The 17,996-nt window shown below is 47.1% G+C and overlaps 1 protein-coding gene across 3 annotated transcripts in view; it reads left to right on the top strand.

The window, feature by feature from the left end:
* Nucleotides 1-17,996, top strand: part of PTCD2 (pentatricopeptide repeat domain 2) — a 32,991-nt gene that overhangs the window by 239 nt on the left and 14,756 nt on the right. For 2 of the 3 annotated variants that reach the window (XM_070517966.1, XM_070517968.1), the window contains exons 2-8: nucleotides 1,097-1,189; nucleotides 4,746-4,875; nucleotides 7,921-8,038; nucleotides 11,128-11,206; nucleotides 11,633-11,724; nucleotides 14,411-14,524; nucleotides 17,891-17,965. In XM_070517966.1, the coding sequence (XP_070374067.1) occupies nucleotides 1,097-1,189; nucleotides 4,746-4,875; nucleotides 7,921-8,038; nucleotides 11,128-11,206; nucleotides 11,633-11,724; nucleotides 14,411-14,524; nucleotides 17,891-17,965 (701 nt within the window). The remainder of the gene's footprint in view (nucleotides 1-1,096; nucleotides 1,190-4,745; nucleotides 4,876-7,920; nucleotides 8,039-11,127; nucleotides 11,207-11,632; nucleotides 11,725-14,410; nucleotides 14,525-17,890; nucleotides 17,966-17,996) is intronic. The other variant, XM_070517967.1, reaches the window with a different exon arrangement.

Below are 17,996 nucleotides of genomic sequence, written 5' to 3'. Positions count from 1 at the left end.
CCTCTGGACGCGGCGGTCCGCGGGGCCCGGGGTCGTGGACACCCGTGCACCTGGGAAGCAGAGGACGGAGCGCGGGGCTCGACCTGGGCCGCGGGGTCCCTGGAGACCCCTTCCCGGTGCACCGCTCTGCGGGAGTCGAGTCCGGCTCCGCAGGACCCGGGGCAGGTGTCCTCCTTAAGAAATTAGCCTAACGTTTTCATGACAGTGCTTGTGCATGGTAGTAAAACACCCTGCACGTGCGGGCCTCACTCTGATGCACTTTACAGACATTAATTCCTTTTCTCCGCACCACACCGATGAGAGGTACTCTTTTCTTTTCTGCAGAGGGGAAAACTGCAAGATGAAGATTTGCCCAAGGTCACAGGGCGCCGGGAGAGGAGGGGGCTGAACCCGGGCGACCACAGTTGAGCCCCGTGTAACCACTCCTCTGGACGCCCTCCATAAAGAAGGGGCAGTTTTTCTTGTCTCCTTGTTACTGGGGTACACAGAGCCCTTTTAGTGCACGATTCTTTGGCCAAGCTCCACTCCGTGCACGGCAAGCATCCTAAAGAAATGGTGATGTTCCCCAAACTCCTCTCCCAAATCGTGGTCGGTGATTTCTGATGGATCGTGAGGATTCCTAGAGTCCACCTCTGAGAGGCCAGGACTCCTCGTTTCACAGAAGGTGAAACTGGGAGTTCCAGGGGTCACACCACACCTTTTTCATTCCACTGGATGCTTCTACCTAGATAAACCAAAACTAGATATGCCTGCTTTGCATTTCAACAGTAGCCTTTAGTTGTTTTCCTCAATTCCCTTAGCCGAATGATGCATGTGTGTCTTTCAGATCCCAGGTTCCTGTCAGCCCATCTTCATACACAGTTAACCACCAGCTCCTTGCACACACACACAGAACTTGTCTTGCTGAGGATTTGCGTTCTCTGGTAGTTTGCAGATGCTTTTCCCGCCAGGAGGACTGTCACATTTGTACCCGTCTAGATGGATTGTTTATACTAGATGAAGATAAAGTCAGTTATTAGAGGCAGTCAAGCTGTATTCATGTTATTTGCTAAGTATAAAACAGTCAAATGATTTTTTTTCTTTCTTTGATTTTTAGCTAAAAGATATCTGCTTACAGATAGTGTTGTGAAATTAAAAGAATTTCAGCATAAGAAGGTGGCTATTGCATATAATCTTCCCGGCACCAAAGGTAATTGAATCTATTTTGTTAATTCTTTCATTGATCTGTCATTCAGGTTTCCTGTCTTCATCCCCATTCGGTCTCTCCTTCGAGGACCTTGTCTCAGGAAAAATTGAGATGATTTATTCCTAGTCTATCCTTTCACACAGTTTCATCTCACTCTCTGCTACTCACAGAGTGTACTGCTCTGTTCTTACCCTTCTCCCAGCATCCCAGAGAAATACTAAACTACTGCCGCAACTGGTCCTCTCTGAATCCATGCTACTCAAAGTAGGGTTCACGGATCAGCAGCAACTGGGAGGTTGATAAAGATGCCAGATCTCAGGCCCCAGGTGATTCTGATGCACAGTAAAGTCTGAGAAGAGCTGCTCCAGATGCCTGGCTTTCAAACTTTTTGATGCGACCCTCAGGAAAAAATACATTTTACATTGCGTCTCCAGTACACACATACATAACTATATAGAAATGAAATGAAACAGAACAGTGCTATGCGTGCTGATACATTTTCATGTTTTCTCCTCTGTGCTGGAAAAGTCAGTAGGCTCAAACAAAGATTTCTTTAAAAAATTAGCAAAGTATTGATAATTTTTAAGGCAGAGTGATGGGCACATGGGAGGTCATTATACTGTTCTCATTGCTTTTGGGTATATTTGAAAATTTTTATTATAAAAAGCTAACAACACACCACCACCAGCCTAGGTCCTATTCCCTTTCAGCATCTGGGCAATCTTGTTGCGTTCATTCCCTCTCTCCAGCACATGTGTTTTTCCTGGTTCTTCCCCCTCCTTTACAAGCACAGCAAGAGTGTCCTCTCTTTTAATAACTCTTGTTTGTCTCTGTTGGCTTTTCACTGTCCTTCCTCTCGGTGTTGGATGAGCGCCTGGCTGAAACGTCTTGCTTCCGCTCACTCACAGCCCAGCCCTCCAGAGCAGTCTTCCCCACTGCTCTGCTACCCATACTGTTGCGTCGTACCACCTATGGGGCAAGAAGAGAAATCTCAGGAGTGGGGCTGTTGTTGTTAGTGCTGTGGACTCAATCTGACTTCTAACGACCCTGTGTCCGGCAGAGCAGAGCCCTGCCCGGTCTTTCTGCGCCATCCCCTCACCGGAAGGTGCTCCGTCAGACAATTCCCTGCTGCTGTTCACAGGATTTTCATGGCCAATCTTTTTAGAAGCGTGTGGCCAGGTCCTCCTTCCTAGTCTCTCTACTCTGGAAGCTTCACTGACGCCTGTCTGCTATGGATGACCCTGCTGGTATTTGAAATCCCGGTGGCATAGCTTTCAGCATCACAGCAACATGCAGCCACCACAGTGTGACAGCCGACAGGTGGGTGGTGTGGCTCCCTGACTGAGAAACAAACCCAGCTACAACTAGTTGTAAGAGCGCCGATCTTAGCCACTAGACCCCCAAGAGTGGGGGAGACTGTATTAATCTCCAGTTTAGTTGACTCAATCTAGATTTTCCTTCTGCCTCAGGTCTGTTGAGCTCTGTGAAGTTGGCAGAGTTAGGGCTCCATATCATTGTGTAGTTGTTATTTCTAATTGTCGTAGTCTTTTTAAGGGTGTGACAGTTGTGCGTATGTTCTGAAGGCAGTGAATATAATGAGTTTCAATGGACTCCATGTCACATTGGTATTTATGAAATCCCGTCAACGTTTCATCATTATGAGAACCCACAGTGGTACTGGTTGTACACCACGTCATGTGCAAACTCACCCCCCGGCCTGCTCGGTCTGCCATCGTGGACCTTACCCTGTCTGTAATGCGGTTTCCTATGAATCTGCTCGCAGTTCTGCCCTCACCACCTTTCTCCCGGAATTCTGTGCTGTTCCTTGTGCTGAGTCCCACACCCAGAGAATAGAGCGAGTGCTCACCGCTCTTCTCAGTTTCTCCAGCCCTGTCCAGTCCCTTCCTTCCTCTAGTACCGCTCCGCTTCCACCGCCCTGATTGCTCTCTTCTACAGTCAGTCACGTGGCACGTGCTTCACCGTTGTTTTCACTTAGCTCTGTGGAAATATATCTTGTCTTGTCAAGTAGACACGAAGCGCTTTCAGGACAGGGACCATACCTTGTCCCTCCTTGTGTCTCACACTGGAAGGATATGAATAAATGATAAGCCCTTAAATCTTGACTAATTTGTTTTAAAATACAGATTATGTCTGTGAAATTTTGGATTCTTAAGGTTTATTAAGAAGCGTTAAGAACGACAAGGTGTAAATTTAGCCCATTGAAATCTTTTAGATTGGAAATTCTTTATAAATATTTAATAGAATAAATCCTCTTAAATCTGACATGTGACAGAGTGAATGAGAATGAGAACAGTGTGGTCTGTGACTTACTGACGGTTGCTGTCTGCTCGACCTGTGCTGCGTTATCTCAGGATGACCTCAGGAGACTGGTCTCTTGATCCCCACTGTACACGTGAGGCGTCACGTCTCACAGACAGGGGTCTCCATAGCATGCAAGTGGCAGAGCCCAGATTTCATCCCAGGTCCTTCCATCTCTACAACCTTCAGCCATGGTGTGGTTCTGCAGATAAAGATCGGAGCATGCGCTGCCTTCGCTCAGACCTGGGGGGGCCTTCTTTTCTCTTAAATCGAGAGCAGTGTCTGCCTCAGCTTCCTGATCTTGTGTTTTTAGTGTATATTATACCACTCCTTTCAACAGAATTTCTTCAAAGCTCTGAGCCTTGGAGCAAATCCTGTAGACTTTTCCTGGCAGCTTCTGATACTGAGAACAGCCTGCCTTTTGGAAAGCAGATGCTTGCTGGTGCCTGCCTTGCGTCTCACCCCGATTCAGGCGAGAATACAGTCCCTTCCTGACGCCAGGAAGCAGGGTTTCCTCCCGGTGTTTGACTGTCGCCACAGTTGGTCAGACACAAAGACCCAGGATGGAGATGGACTGATCACCTTGAGGTGATGCTGTTCCTGAAGGAGCGTGTGCTGCTGTCTAGAGGACTGAGTTTTGCCCCCGTGCATTCTGTAGTGCTGTGGTGTGCTTCTAACAGCCGCGTAGAGAGACCAAGAGGAGTGAAGAGAGGTGAAGTCGAGTCAGTGAGAGACGTGCACTGTTCCCGAATCCTGTGAGTTAACCGCGTGGGTAAACCATCTTCAGTCCACTCCTTCCTTCTGGTTTTCCTGCTGGGTGCCCTGCCACTGGATGGCTTGGGTATCTTGGTTACGTTTTCTTTCTTTATTTTTCCCATGTGTCACTTTAGATCCAGTTCTGTGGGCTAAGCCTCTGGGACATTAGTTCTCGAACTTGAGGGTGTGTAAAGATCACCTAGGTAGTCAAAATGCATTTTCTTCTGCTCCCGCTCCCAGAAATTCTATATCAAAAGGTGTTGAGTGGGGGCTGGGCCTGTGCCCCTCTGACGCAGATGCTGTGCGTCCTGCCCCCTCTCCCACCCTCTGGTCTGGAGGAGACCAGCCAGTGATGGGAGCTGCCTGGCCAGGAGCCCCTCTTGGGACCCCTGTGTGGTGTGCCAGGTCCTGTCTTGCCTGGAGCTCAGACTCTGGCAGCCCCAGTCAGCCTGAGTGGTGGCCTCCACACTGTGCTTTCTTCCAGAATCCTATCTGAGAGACTTGCAAGAGAAGTTGACCCAGAACAAGCTCATCTTGAAGGAGGAGTTGAGAACTCTGCTTCATTTATGCAATTCCCGGGACGATGTGGAGCTGGCTAAAAATGTCATTTACAGGTGAGGCATTTCCCTAGAGTTCTGTTAGCTGTCCTCTCTTCTCACTCTGTTCCTTTTTCCGAGCATCGTATCCACTTCCAGGATGTCAGCTGTCACCTGTACACTGATGACTTCTGAATCTCCTGTTCAGATGCCTGCCCTGATCTCCAGACATTTATGTCCGTTCACTGAGCAGACACTGGGTTCCTGCCACGTGCCAGGTGCCGAGGATGAAAAGGAGATATTTGTCCCCCAAGAACTCACCAGCCTGTTCACTAACTCCGCTTCCATGTCCCATAGGGCTTCACACTCAGCTTGCACAAGTTCTTCCTGTGTTTTCTGTCACATTGGCCAGTCGCTCAGGACAGACGCCTGGGAGCCTCTTGCCCCTGACTTCATTTGCTCTCCTCTCTGACGGTTGAGAAACCCATCTGCATCCTCTTCCCTGGTGTCGCGTCTCTAGCCCCGTTACCAGTCTTAGTTCAGGCCTCAGTGTGTCTCGCTGGGCTCCTCGTGTCCTCCCTCCAGGCTTGTGCCTGTTGTGTACCCTCGTCTCTGATCCCTGGTGGGAGTGTCCCATGTCAGAAGGAACTCAGGTGGACTCTTAGTCTGCTCTTAGGGAACCAGCAAAGGTTCTCCGGGAGAGTGTGACACCACACCAGCAGGCTGAATTTCTGAAGTTAAGTTCGTTGCTCCTTTTTACCATTCTTTAAAGATCCATTTCTGTACATGGACCTGCATTTATGTTGAATGTTTATGTATAGACACTGGAAGAATGTATACCAAAAGTTACCCGTGGTTCTCTGGGAATTATACATTGTATTTTTTTTTGTCTAAATATGTACTTTTCTGATTTCTCAAACTTGTCTTTATTGGACATTATCAATTTTATAATGTGAAAAAATAATGTTATTTTTAAAAAGGAAGAGAAAAAAATCACACAAAATTCGTTGAAAATACGAAAAACACCAAAAAAAACGGAAGAAATATATCACAAATTCTGCTGTTACCGTTGTCTCTTGCTGTGTAACAAACCGCACTAGAACTTAAGACCACCACCATTTGTTGTTCCTCACACTTCTGTGGGTCAGGAATTGCGGCCCATCTCAGCTGGCCAGTTCTTTGTTGCTGTTGGCTGAAGGCTCACCTGCAGTCTGCTGGTGGCTGGGCTGGGCGGTCCGAGCAGGCTGTGCTTGCGTTTCTGATGCCTCAGTGCCCCTCCGCGTGGCCCCCTCTCCATGTGGTGGTTCATGAGTCTGGGAGCTGCACTAGCCCACAGCACAGGTAGAAGCAGCAGGCGCCATGGGGCCCCCAGAACTGGAATAGCTTCACCTCTGGTGCATTCTCTCAGCGAGTGCAGGTTACCCAGCCAGCCCAGATTCAAGGGGAGGGAAGGGATGCCACCGCTGCATGGATGGAGCAGCACGCACATCCAGAAAGGAGAGGAGTTGATGGCGCTGTCTTTGGGGCCGATCTACCACCTCAAAGAAACCACTATTAATATTTTCATATGTTTTCACACTGATTTTTTTCACACACAGATTTTGTGATTTCAGTAGGGTTTATTTTACATGTTGTAATTTTTACTGTATATAGAGTGATATTTTCTTGTTTTCTAAATTAGTATAGCATAAATGTTTTTTTCTTGTTAACATACACTTAGGAATCATATTTTAATGGCTATACAAGATTACATTGTGTTTTAGGTATTTTAATTAACTGTGCCCCTATTGTTGAATATCTAAATTGTTTCTAATTTTTCCCCAGTATAAATAATGCCATGATGAGTGACTCTATGCGTAAAACTTATTCTTTATTTCCTGTTAGGGATGAGAGGGTGTGAACCATCCAAAGCTTGTCCGTACAGAGTGCCAGATTATCTTCCCAAGGGTTGCACCAATTTACGGCCACACTGTCAGCAAACCCAGCTCTGCTCCTTCCGTTTCACTAAGTTGAGTCACTTGAGACCCTGTGGCTGTTTTATTCTCAATCTTTTTGGTACCCAAAGCCGTCAAATGTTTACAAAAGTAACAAAACAGGATAAAATTCTGAACACTCTTTCCAGTCTTATTTTTTATCATAAACATTCAGAGTATGAGTCACAGTTCCATTATTGATGCTGATGACTCTGCCCAGTTGCTCTCCTTTCCCTTGACGCGCAGGCAGCTGGACAAGTGGGAAGATGGCGGGTCCACGGCCTCACCAGCCTGTCCTCCCCTCATGAGACGCGTGCCCGCGCTGGGGAAGAGGAGCAGTGAGCTGCAACAGAAGCTCTTCGTTGAGCCAAAACGAAGAGCGGCTTATTCCCCTCAAGCCCCTGACCACGTGCTGTGGTTTGGTTTGTAGGGGGATTTCAGACCCTCTGACCTGAGCGTTTCTTGTCAAGAAGGTGACACATTATCTCTGACTTCTTAGCACTTGTATTGGTGTGAATGTCATTTAAACTGGGAAAGCTTTTGTTTTGTCTTTAATCTGGTGCAAGTTTCTCATAAGACTATTTACTGAAATATATTGATTTTATTTATTTATTTATTTTTTTAAGATTGGCACCAGAGCTAACAACTGTTGCCAATCTTCTTTTTTTTTTTTTCTGCTTTTTCTCCCCCAATCCCCTCAGTACATAGTTGCATATTTTAGTTGTGGGTCCTTCAAGTTGTGGTCTGATGAGCGGTGCCATCCCCCCACCCCTTTCCTCCGTTCCCCTCCAGCTAGGGTCCATGTGAAGAGACAGTGCCACTCCCGTGGGCTGACAGATGCCAGAGCCCTGCTGTGCCTGACAGTGCCTCACATTCAGTCCTGGGGGTTCTTGTTAAATTGAGAAGATGATTGCCATGTACATTTTTTCCTCTTTTATTTCACAGGGTATGTGGGCTTCCAACAAACCCTGTTCGTTTATTTATAATTCTGCCTTCCAGGATTCCTGATATCCTCAGTTCTGCACTTCCCCTCCAGACCTGGAGAGGGCCTCGTTGTGGTGTCCCCAACACCTAGGAGAGCACATGCCCTGGTCTGTCTGTCCTTTCCCATGTCCTGCTGTTTGGCTCACTGAATTGTTTTGGTTGCCAGGTACCACGCGGAGAACAGAAATGTCACCTTGGGGGAGTATAAGTTTGGACCGCTCTTCATGAGGTTGTGCTACGAGCTGGATCTTGAGGAGTCTGCAGTGGAGCTCGTCCAAGACCAGGTTGCTGTCCTGATTGCTCTCCGTGCTGCTGAGGGTGGGCGTTTGGGGATGTCAGGACAGGCAGCTCCCTCCACATGTTGTCAGAGACCGTGAGTGAATGAGCTCTCCTTGTGTTTCTAAGGCATCCTTGGAGAAGTGCCTCTGGAGGAGTAGGTTTCTGTACAGGGCGTGGGGCAGTTGTGGAGGATGGGGAGGCATGGTTTCTCTGGGACTGACAGCCTCTCTTTGGAGGAGCTTTCGTGGGGTGGTTAGGACAGGCTGCTGTTCTGTCTTTAACATCCCTCACCTGCGTTTCTCTCCTGTTTTTGTATTTTTACTTCTGGTTGAAGGCTACATTGTAAACTGCTTTTCCATTTTCACAACACTTTGACTGGGGCCGGCCCCATGGCTGAATGGTTAAGTTCGAGCATTCTACTTCAGTGGCCTGGGGTTCGTCGGTTCAGATCCTGGGTGTGGACCTACACACAGCTCATCAAGCCATGCTGTGGTGGCATCCCACATAGAAGAACTAGAGTGACCGCAACTAGGATAAACAACTATGTGCTGGGGCTTTGGGGAGAAAAAAAAAAAGAGGAAGATTGGCAACAGATGTTAGCTCAGGACCAATCTTCCTCACCAAAAAACAAAAACAAAAACAAAAACAAAAACTTTCACATATTCTGATTTTATTTTCCTGAAGACAGAAACAACAGTGATTATTTTTGTAGTTATCTGTTGAATACTCACTGTGTCCTCAGCATTGCTCCAGCACCGTACAAGCTCCATTTCATTTGTTTCCCACAATAGCCCCGGGGAGGTGGACACTATCATCATTTCCATTTTACAGAGAGGAAACCAGGACACAGAGACATTGTAAATTCATCAGTGGGCAGAAACAGCTGTTAGATTTGCGGCCTGGTCTGGCCACCAGGGACAGTCTGCTAGTTTTAGGAACCTCCATAACTAAGTTGTCCTTCCGCCTCTTACTGTTTCCATATGAAGTGCGCCGTCCGTGGTGGAGTGGTTAACCCCTGGCTGGCCCCTCTTTTAAGGACACTTATGCATTAGAAGGATGCCGTAATTTAGAAGGCAGAGGAAGATGGTTTCCGAACAGTACGGGTTAGTTTGAGACTATTTTTCTAAAAGAAGAAATGTACACGCATATTCACATTTTAGTCTGCTCTATGTGTGTTAAAGACCTGGAAGGACAGGCACTAAGCTACTGTTTGTCTTTAGGGGGCAGAATTATAGGAAATTCTCACTTTTTACTTTACACATTTTTCTATTGTTGGTTTTATATTAAGCATTTGCTAACGTTGTGATTAAAAGAAAATGAAAGTTTTACTATAATAAGTCATAGCTGTGAGTCTAATGATAAAAAACAAACAAATGAAAAGAAAGGAAAAGTTCTGATGTTTTTTTGACCTACCTGTGTATGAATCATTCGTGCATGAGCAGGTTCCTGGGGAGCAGGATAAACTGAATTGGAGTCACGTGACCTGGAGCCTGGTCCTGCTTCCACCCTCACACGTTGGGGCCCCAGAGCCTGTAGTCCTGCCAGGATGGGAGCCTTGGGCCACACGGATCTGTACCGTGGCTGGTTCAGATTTTACATGTGCTGCGCACGTGAAATACATGATGGGTTTTGAATACTTGGAAGAGAAAAAAGAATGTAAAGCACCTTAGTAATTTTGTATTGATTACATGATGAAATTATATTTTGGATTTAGTAGATTAAATAACATATTATTAAAACTGATTTCATGAATTTCTTTTACTTTTTTTTTCCTTTTTCTCCCCAAAGCCCCCCAGTACATAGTTGTAAATTCTTCGTTGTGGGTCCTTCTAGTTGTGGCATGTGGGATGCTGCCTCAGCGTGGTTTGATGAGCAGTGCCATGTCCGCGCCCAGGATTCGAACCAATGAAACACTGGGCCGCCTGCAGCGGAGCGCGCGAACTTAACCACTCGGCCACGGGGCCAGCCCCTCTTTTACTTTTTTTAATGAGGCTGCTTGAAAAGAATCACATATGTAGCTTGCACTTCTGGCTTGCAGTATCTTCCTATGCATAGGGCTGGGCTGGTGGTTTCCCATCACACGTAGACCAGAACTCAGACCCCAAGCGTGCCCCAGGGGGCCTTGGTGTTCTCTCATGTCCTGCCCTTCTCCCCGCTTGCTGCCCTCTGGACCTGCTTGTTCTTCCTGGACATGCCAAGCCCTCAGCCCAGTCTGTGCCCTCATCATCGAGGCTTTCTCCTTTACTGCACTGAGGGCCAGTCTTCTCAGAGAGCCTTCCCTGACCCCCTTCCAGCATCTTCTCTGTCCCTTTATCCTGTTTCATTGTTCTTCATAGCCCTTATTGATACTTGCGGTTGTATTTTTTCACTTGTTCGTTGTCTCCGCTGGCAGAGCTGGCGCTCCACTAGCTTGTAAGCCCCCAGAGCTCCAGGCGGGTGTGCGTCATCTTCCTCATTCCTGTTCTCAGCCAGAGAGCAGGGCCCTCATAGAGGGCTCTCAGGAAAGAGCACGCTGGAGCAAGGTGGACAAGGTGTTTGTGCAGCGCATGTCACGTTTTCATGGCGTTAGGAATGCTGAGAAAAGTGTTGAGAGCTACTGTTTTAGTGAATTATTTCGGAAAGTGAATAATCAGCTTTGTCTTATTCGTTTGTCAAAAGAGGATCTTAGTTGTGTGAGGCTGTCCTGCCTTCGTCCTCAAGCGTACTTAGAGCTGCTGTTTCATGTTAACGTGCTGCCACCCTGGTTCCAGGACCACTGCCGGCAGGGGTAATGGGCCTGTTTCTTCTCTCCTAAGCATGAAGCAGCCACATTTCATGAAGACGCCCTTTGCTGTGTTTCTGCAACCCAGTGACCTCTCGCCTCTTGTTCAGTGTGCCCATTGCTGAAGGCGCGACAGCTGGGAGAGGGGGCAGCATTTGGACTTGTTTTGAAAAATAAATCTTTGGTATATCAGAGATTTATTAGAGAATTCAGGAGGCCACATGAATAAAGTATTCACAAAAATAAGTCCTGGACAGATAAGATGCAGTATAATGATAAATACCCCCTTAATAGTTTTAACTTTTAACCCACTGTATTGTTTTCCTTCATTAGCATTTACGAGGTTTCTTCTCAGACTGCACGTCATTCAACCTTTTGATGGATATGTTATTTATCAAAGGCAAATATAAAAGTAAGTATTGCAGTTTATGTATGCTGAAAGATTCTGCTGTCTTTGTTGGTATAGCAATTAGGAAAAACAATGGACCAAGCAAATAGGATCCTTATATTCCTGAGGAGCAGCCAAATTATGGAGACTTCATTCTTTCAGTGTGAAAATACTATCGCATCGCATGTCATGCCTTAAAGTAAACACCCCAGATGGTACTTATGCTGAAAATAGAATCTTTTAAAATATTCGTTCTTCCTGTATGACCTGATAATTTATTTTGAAATTTAGTTAATTGCTAAATGACTTTGACAGATAGCTTTTATTGTGCTGAAATGCAGTTTTCAGTAGATGGTGCTGAATGGATTAGAACTCTGGGGGTCCATGGTGGAGGACCCTAAACTCACTTGAACACACTTAACACCACTGCCCCGCGCCTCACTTTGGCAGGTGCACTGGAAGTGTTGATTGAGATGAAAAACCAGGACGTGAAGTTCAGCAGAGACACCTACGTCCTTGCTTTTGCTGTTTGCTACAAACTGGTAAGACTTCTTCCCTTAACTTTCAGAGCGTTGTGGATAAGGTTTGAGAGAGGATTTATTTTTTCTCTCCAGATAAAGTTGAGTTCCTATGAAGTGTGTTTTCCATCTGGTGCAGATATTTCCATTTTAAATGTGTTCGTTTTTAGAAGACTCAAGTTAGCCACGTGAGACAGTTCTACCGTGGGAAAACCAGTTTTCTCATCTTCCAGCCGTCTCTGGCAGTTGCGTAGACAGTGAGAATGAGAAACAGTGGGCTGGGTTGAGCTCTGCCTTAGAGTCGTCTTGCCACCGGGCTGGTGCTGGGCTCCGCTTGACCAGCCTGCTTGGCGGCCCTCTCCCTTGGGAGTCTTCCCATCCTCGTTAGTGGACTGCAGGCTGCTTCATCATCCTCTGTGAATTTCTCTGCTTGCTAAGTGGGAAGCGATGTCCCTCCTCCAGTGTCTCCTGACAGTGCTCCATTCGTGTCACCCGCAAGCACTCCCAACACTGCCTGGTACTGTGCTAAGAGAGGCACGTGCCATCCTTGCCTCGAGAGGGCAGGTCCTCGTAGGCCAGCGCCCGACAGAGCCTGGCACACAGCTGACCTTTAATAAATGTATGTGACGTTAATGGGAGCTCTTTGAGGACAGAGAGCACAACTTAAAAGTCCCTGTGTCGTTTCTGTACCAAGATACTTTCTTGCACATAGAAACTGTTTCTTCATTATTTGTTGAATGAATGAATGATAACTGAATATGCAGCGACCAAGGTTCCATGCATTACTGTAGTCATTCACACCATTTAAACTTTGGAAACTTCATAAAACCTTTGTGTGCTGAAAATGAAAGAATGCCAAGCAAGCTAGAAGAACATGGGCCATCCAAAAACTTCCCTAAAAAGTATAGCAATGCCAATTTTCCAAAGCACTAGAGGCAGGTGGCTTACAGTCGAAAGAAAACCAACCCAGAAGTTGAGAAACTCGGAATCTGGTCTCAACTTGACCAGTAGCTGGCTTTGGGGTGGTCACTCACCTCACTGGTGAGGTGAAGGAGTTGAGCAGTAACTGGCTTTGGGGCAGCCACTCACCTCACTGGTGAGGTGAAGGAGTTGAGTGTAACTGGCTTTGGGGCAGCCACTCACCTCATTGGTGAGGTGAAGGAGTTGAGTGTAACTGACTTTGGGGTGCCACTCACCTCACTGGTGAGGTGAAGGAGTTGAGTGTAACTGACTTTGGGGTGCCACTCACCTCACTGGTGAGGTGAAGGAGTTGAGCAGTAACTGGCTTTGGGGTGCCACTCACCTCACTGGTTAGGTGAAGGAGTTGAGTGTAACTGGCTTTGGGGTGCCACTCACCTCACTGGTGAGGTGAAGGAGTTGAGTGTAACTGGCTTTGGGGTGGTCACTCACCTCACTGGTGAGGTGAAGGAGTTGAGCGGTAACTGGCTTTGGGGTGCCACTCACCTCACTGGTGAGGTGAAGGAGTTGAGCGGTAACTGGCTTTGGGGCGGGCACTCACCTCACTGGTGAGGTGAAGGAGTTGGATTCAGGAGCAGCAGGCTTTTTCTGTAAAAAGCCAGACAGTAAATATTTTAGGCTGTGGGGCCACATTACAGTCTCTGCCACATATTCTTCTTTGTTTTTGTTTCTATAAACTTTTAAAAGCTCACAAACCATTTTTAGCCACAGGCTGGATTTGGCCTGCAGTCAGAGTTTGTTGAACGCTGCCTTGTTAGATGAGCCTTTCCAGTCGTACCATTTTATGATTCTGAGAAACAGGCGGCCAGCGAAGCGCACAGCGCTCCAGCCTCAGTCGCCCGGCGTTGTGAGCCATGCGGATTTCCTGACCTTGCTGGAGATGCCTCCCTGAGTGTGCACTGGAAAGACTGAATTCTCTTACTTAGGAAGGGCTTTTTCTCCCCTGTGTCATGTCCAAGAAGAACTTGTTCTCAGTGGAGACTGGAGTTGGAAATTGAACTGGTCGCTCTTACACATTCCAAGCCAATTCTGGGAACTGTCCTCTCTCATCAAATTCAGCTTTTATAGCTTTTACTTTAGGATTTGAGTGGTGACTCACATCATGAGAGTGATGCGCAGATGCAGAGCTGACGCTGCCCTCGTGACCTAGGGCCCTACCCCACGTACAGAGGAAGAGGGTTCAGCTTTACCATTGCTGTCTGCTGGTTTGTGTGTCACTCACCTTCCTGGATTTTTTTTAAGGTTTCTGTTTTCACGGAATCCTTTCAGGATTTGCGTTCCAGTAAGTGTTCACGTCTTCAGATATGTGACTTCCATAGATATTTAGATTGGAGATGCCCTCAGAAAGAGTTCTGTGGTGCTGCCGAGCTTTCCTCTACCATTTCATGGAGTCGCAGGCTGACTGCACTTTGATGTTACGGTCCCTGTGTCTAGAAACCAGCCTGCCCGGACACAAAGACACCTGTGTGTTTGCTCGTAGATCTGCCCCAAGTCAGAAAGTTGGCAAAGAATTTTAAAAATAAAGTTAAATTTAGATTCGAGCTGCTAATGAGTAGATAACTTGGTCTGTTTGCAAATAGTCTCGATAGGGGGCTTAATCTTAGAAGTGGCTTGAGGTAGGGTCTGGGAAGTTCTTCCAAAAGGAAATCTGACATACTGAGCACTGTTTGTCATTTTATTAAACTTAAACATTCGTGTCATGTATTTACTGAGCCATCCTGTCTCCTCCCAGAATAGCCCTGAGTCCTTCAGAATCTGCACCACGTTGAGGGAAGAAGCACTCCTCAAGGGAGATGTCCTGTCCAGGAGAGCATCCTGTTTCGCCGTGGCTCTGGCTCTGAGTCAGGTAAGGCTTGGAGGCGGTCCGTGAACGGGGCATGGCAGGGCTTTACTGCTTTCGTCTGTTCTGGCTTTATTTTACTTCTTTTCCTTCTGACTGTGTCATAAAGAAAAGTCCCACAAGGAGACCAGTGCCTCTGGTGCCATGCAACCTGCACCCGTCCCTGAGCCTCTAGAGAGTGTGTGCAGTTACAGGGGAGGACCCGGCGTGCGTGCTGTGTAGAAGGGGCTGGCCAGGATCCAGTGGAGGATCAGTGAGGGCAGCTGCACCCTGGGAGACAATCTCCAGTAATTCAAATGTCATGATGGGTTTACTATGCAGCATCTCAGAGAGCACTTTAGTTGACTAAGCTGACTTCACCTCAGCTGAGTGACGACTCCTGGGTCAGCCCATTGTAGAAGTGGGGTCCGCCACATCCGTCATCAGCCCGTTGTAGAAGTGGGGTCCACCACGTCCATCATCAGCCCATTGTAGAAGTGGGGTCCACCACATCCGTCATCAGCCCGTTGTAGAAGTGGGGTCCACCACATCCGTCATCAGCCCGTTGTAGAAGTGGGGTCCACCACATCCGTCATCAGCCCGTTGTAGAAGTGGGGTCCACCACATCCGTCATCAGCCCATTGTAGAAGTGGGGTCCGCCACGTCCGTCATCAGCCCGTCGTAGAAGTGGGGTCCACCACGTCTGTCATCAGCCCGTTTAGAAGTGGCATCTGCCACGTCCGTCATCGTTAGACCAAATCCTTTTGTTTGGAAGTGGCTCAAGCTCTCTTTTAGCCTCCCCTTCTCACTGGATAGATGGAGCCAGCTGTCCACACCTCCGGGAAGGACAGTAGAGCTGGAGCCTGGACACCCCCTTGAAGAGCCCCTCCTAAGCTGTCTGATTCGTAGAAAATGTGAAATACTTTACGTGTTTAATATTCAGTAAAAGGAGATTTTGTGGCAGCAAAGATAATAACTAGGCCAGGTTGTTGACCCGGCTAGTAAAATGTGGCTGGAGAATTCTTGTTTATCATTCATTAGAAATGAAAATATCGGGTGATCCATTTCCATAGACTGCTGGGGAAGTCACTGGAGGACAGAGACTGACGGGGACACTGCTCTGTCCTCCTGGTCTGCCAGAGCCGAGGGGATGAAGGACAGTCTGTTCTTAGGGACGCGTTTCTGCTTCTCGCTGTAGCTCCCGTGGTTTTTCCTTCCTGCTGTTTGGTGTATTTCACGTGTACATTTGGTGCGTGGATGTGTTGTAACTTAAACCGCCATGACAAACCTCCCTGGGGTGTTGTCAGTGCCTGTCTTCTCTCGTTGGCGCCTTTGCCCGGGATGCAGCCTTGTCTGGTCGTAATGCCTCCTCCTGTCTTGGTTGGTTCCCTGTTGGTGGGATTTACGTTTCCAGCATACGCCACTCCCGTCTCTTCTTTGTCGTCATCCTGGATCGTGCAGCTGTCGGCGTAGCCCTGCACGTGCGCAGGTTTGGACTGTGCTGGATGTGCTGCTGGTCCTTCTGTGAGTGTCACCCACCTGTGGGGACGGGACATATGTTTAATCTGAGGTTTCACTTTTGCTTTCTGGTATTGTAACTTTTAAAACAGCTATGCCGTGTTTTGGTTTGTATTTTTGCTCTAGTGGCTACTTTAAAACCATAATTTTACTTAATTTTCTTAGTCCTCTAATTCCTTTGATAGTACCTATTAATTCCCTACTGTAAGTAGTGGTGAAATTAGTGTATTTCCTCTTTGGCACTATTTTCCTCCTTTTCTTCCACCCAGTTTTGGTTGATAGGTTATCTTTCGTGGTATTCACTTTTCTCTTAAATATGCTTCATCTGTCAGCTGTAAGTGAAGTGGGCCTCCTGTCTCCGCCTGTCCCCCTTTCCCCTCTCTCACAGCCCTCCTTAGTACCGTCACCCCGTCCCCGTCCAGGTGTGCGACATTCACGCTCTATTCCGCAGCCACAGTCCCCACCATGTTACTGCCGGTTGTTTTGCTCTTATTTTTCGGGTCATCTCTTTGTTGACCAAAGGGTGTCTCTAGTAAATTCTTCAAGGGAACAGTATTCTCTGAGTTCTTGGTATTTGAAATTATTTGCCTGTTGTTTTTTTACTGGAACTGCAGTTTGGCCAAACATAAAATTTTGAGGTGACATTAGCTTTTCCTGAGGTTTTAGCCATTGCTCTCTGTCTTCCAGCATGAATTTTGCCGTGGAGAAATCTGAGGTCTGCCTGATTTTTTTTTTCTGATTCTGAATGACTTGATCCTGTTTGTTTTTCTCACTTCTGTTGTCTGTGTCCATACAAACAACCTTCCACTGAAGTTTCTTCATGCGCCAGTGATTTTCTTACTTTGTTGTGCTGTGTTCCTTTTCTGTCTCTCGTTTTTCCTCATAGCATCTTTTTTTTTTTTCAGTTTTCTTTTTTTTTTTCCTTTTTCTCCCCAAAGCCCCCCAGTGCATAGTTGTATATTCTTTGTTGTGGGTCCTTCTAGTTGTGGGTCATAACATCTTTATGTGGATCATGTGCTGGTTCTTTTTTGATTATTCATCATTGAAAAACAAGTTTCTTTTAGTCCAGCCACTTGCAGAAGATCCGTGTCTGAGAGAGACCAGGGCTGTGGTGCCGTGTTCTAGGCCAGCAGGAACTTTCTCTGTGTAATGCAGAGTTGTCTACAAATATGTGTGGGCTTGGCCGTTCCCTGGTCCGTGGATGGGTGTGGGTGTGGTTCTCAGCGAGAAGTCTTCTCTGCCACTGCTGCATGGTGACATAGTGCTTCCTGCAAACGTGGCTGGTCCGTGCGAATCCTCTTTTGGCCTCACTGCTGCCACCAAGGTCCAGAGGCTGCTTGTTACTTGACCTGAACTCTGTTTCCACCACTGTAGGCAGGATGTGGGTTTTGAGACCCCTCACCTGTGAGACCTGCTCTGTGGGCTCTTTCTGAGGTAGGCAACCATGTTTTCCCTCTCTGTTTACTCCAGAACCTACCCACGCGCCATCTCCAATGTTTTGGTAATGCTTCCACCTCTTCTGTGGTTTCTGGTTTCTGCTATGTTCCAATTATGTCAAAGAAGGGGTTTATGTTTCTGTTTCTCAGTCTTGTTGTTTTTTTTAAAGCTCATTCCAGTGGGAGAAGAGGAAATGCCAACTTTATGCCTCCATCTTAAAAACCGGAACTTGGGCAGGTTGTCGAAACATTCAGTAATGTGCTGCTGTGGGAACCATGTTGCAGAATGTTCCTTTTTGATCACCAAATAACTTTTTTTCTCTGTGGACTTCAAAGCCCTGGGCCCCATGAACAAGAGTAACCTGACGTCTTTAAATGATCTTTAGGAGAGCAGAGTAATGTTCATGACCTGGGTTTGATTTGTTTCTCTTTCTTCTAGAACCAAGTGGCAAAAGCCGTATCCATCTTTTCTCAAATCATGAAGCCAGAAAGCATAATCTGCACTAATTTGAATGTAAGTGACTTCTTTGTGGTTTAAAGTAAGG

This window comes from Equus asinus, chromosome 9, assembly GCF_041296235.1.
Source record: "Equus asinus isolate D_3611 breed Donkey chromosome 9, EquAss-T2T_v2, whole genome shotgun sequence".
NCBI classification, from domain to species: Eukaryota; Metazoa; Chordata; class Mammalia; order Perissodactyla; family Equidae; genus Equus; species Equus asinus.
The sequence above is the reverse complement of the archived record's forward strand: the minus strand, read 5'-3'. Positions and strand labels throughout refer to the sequence as shown.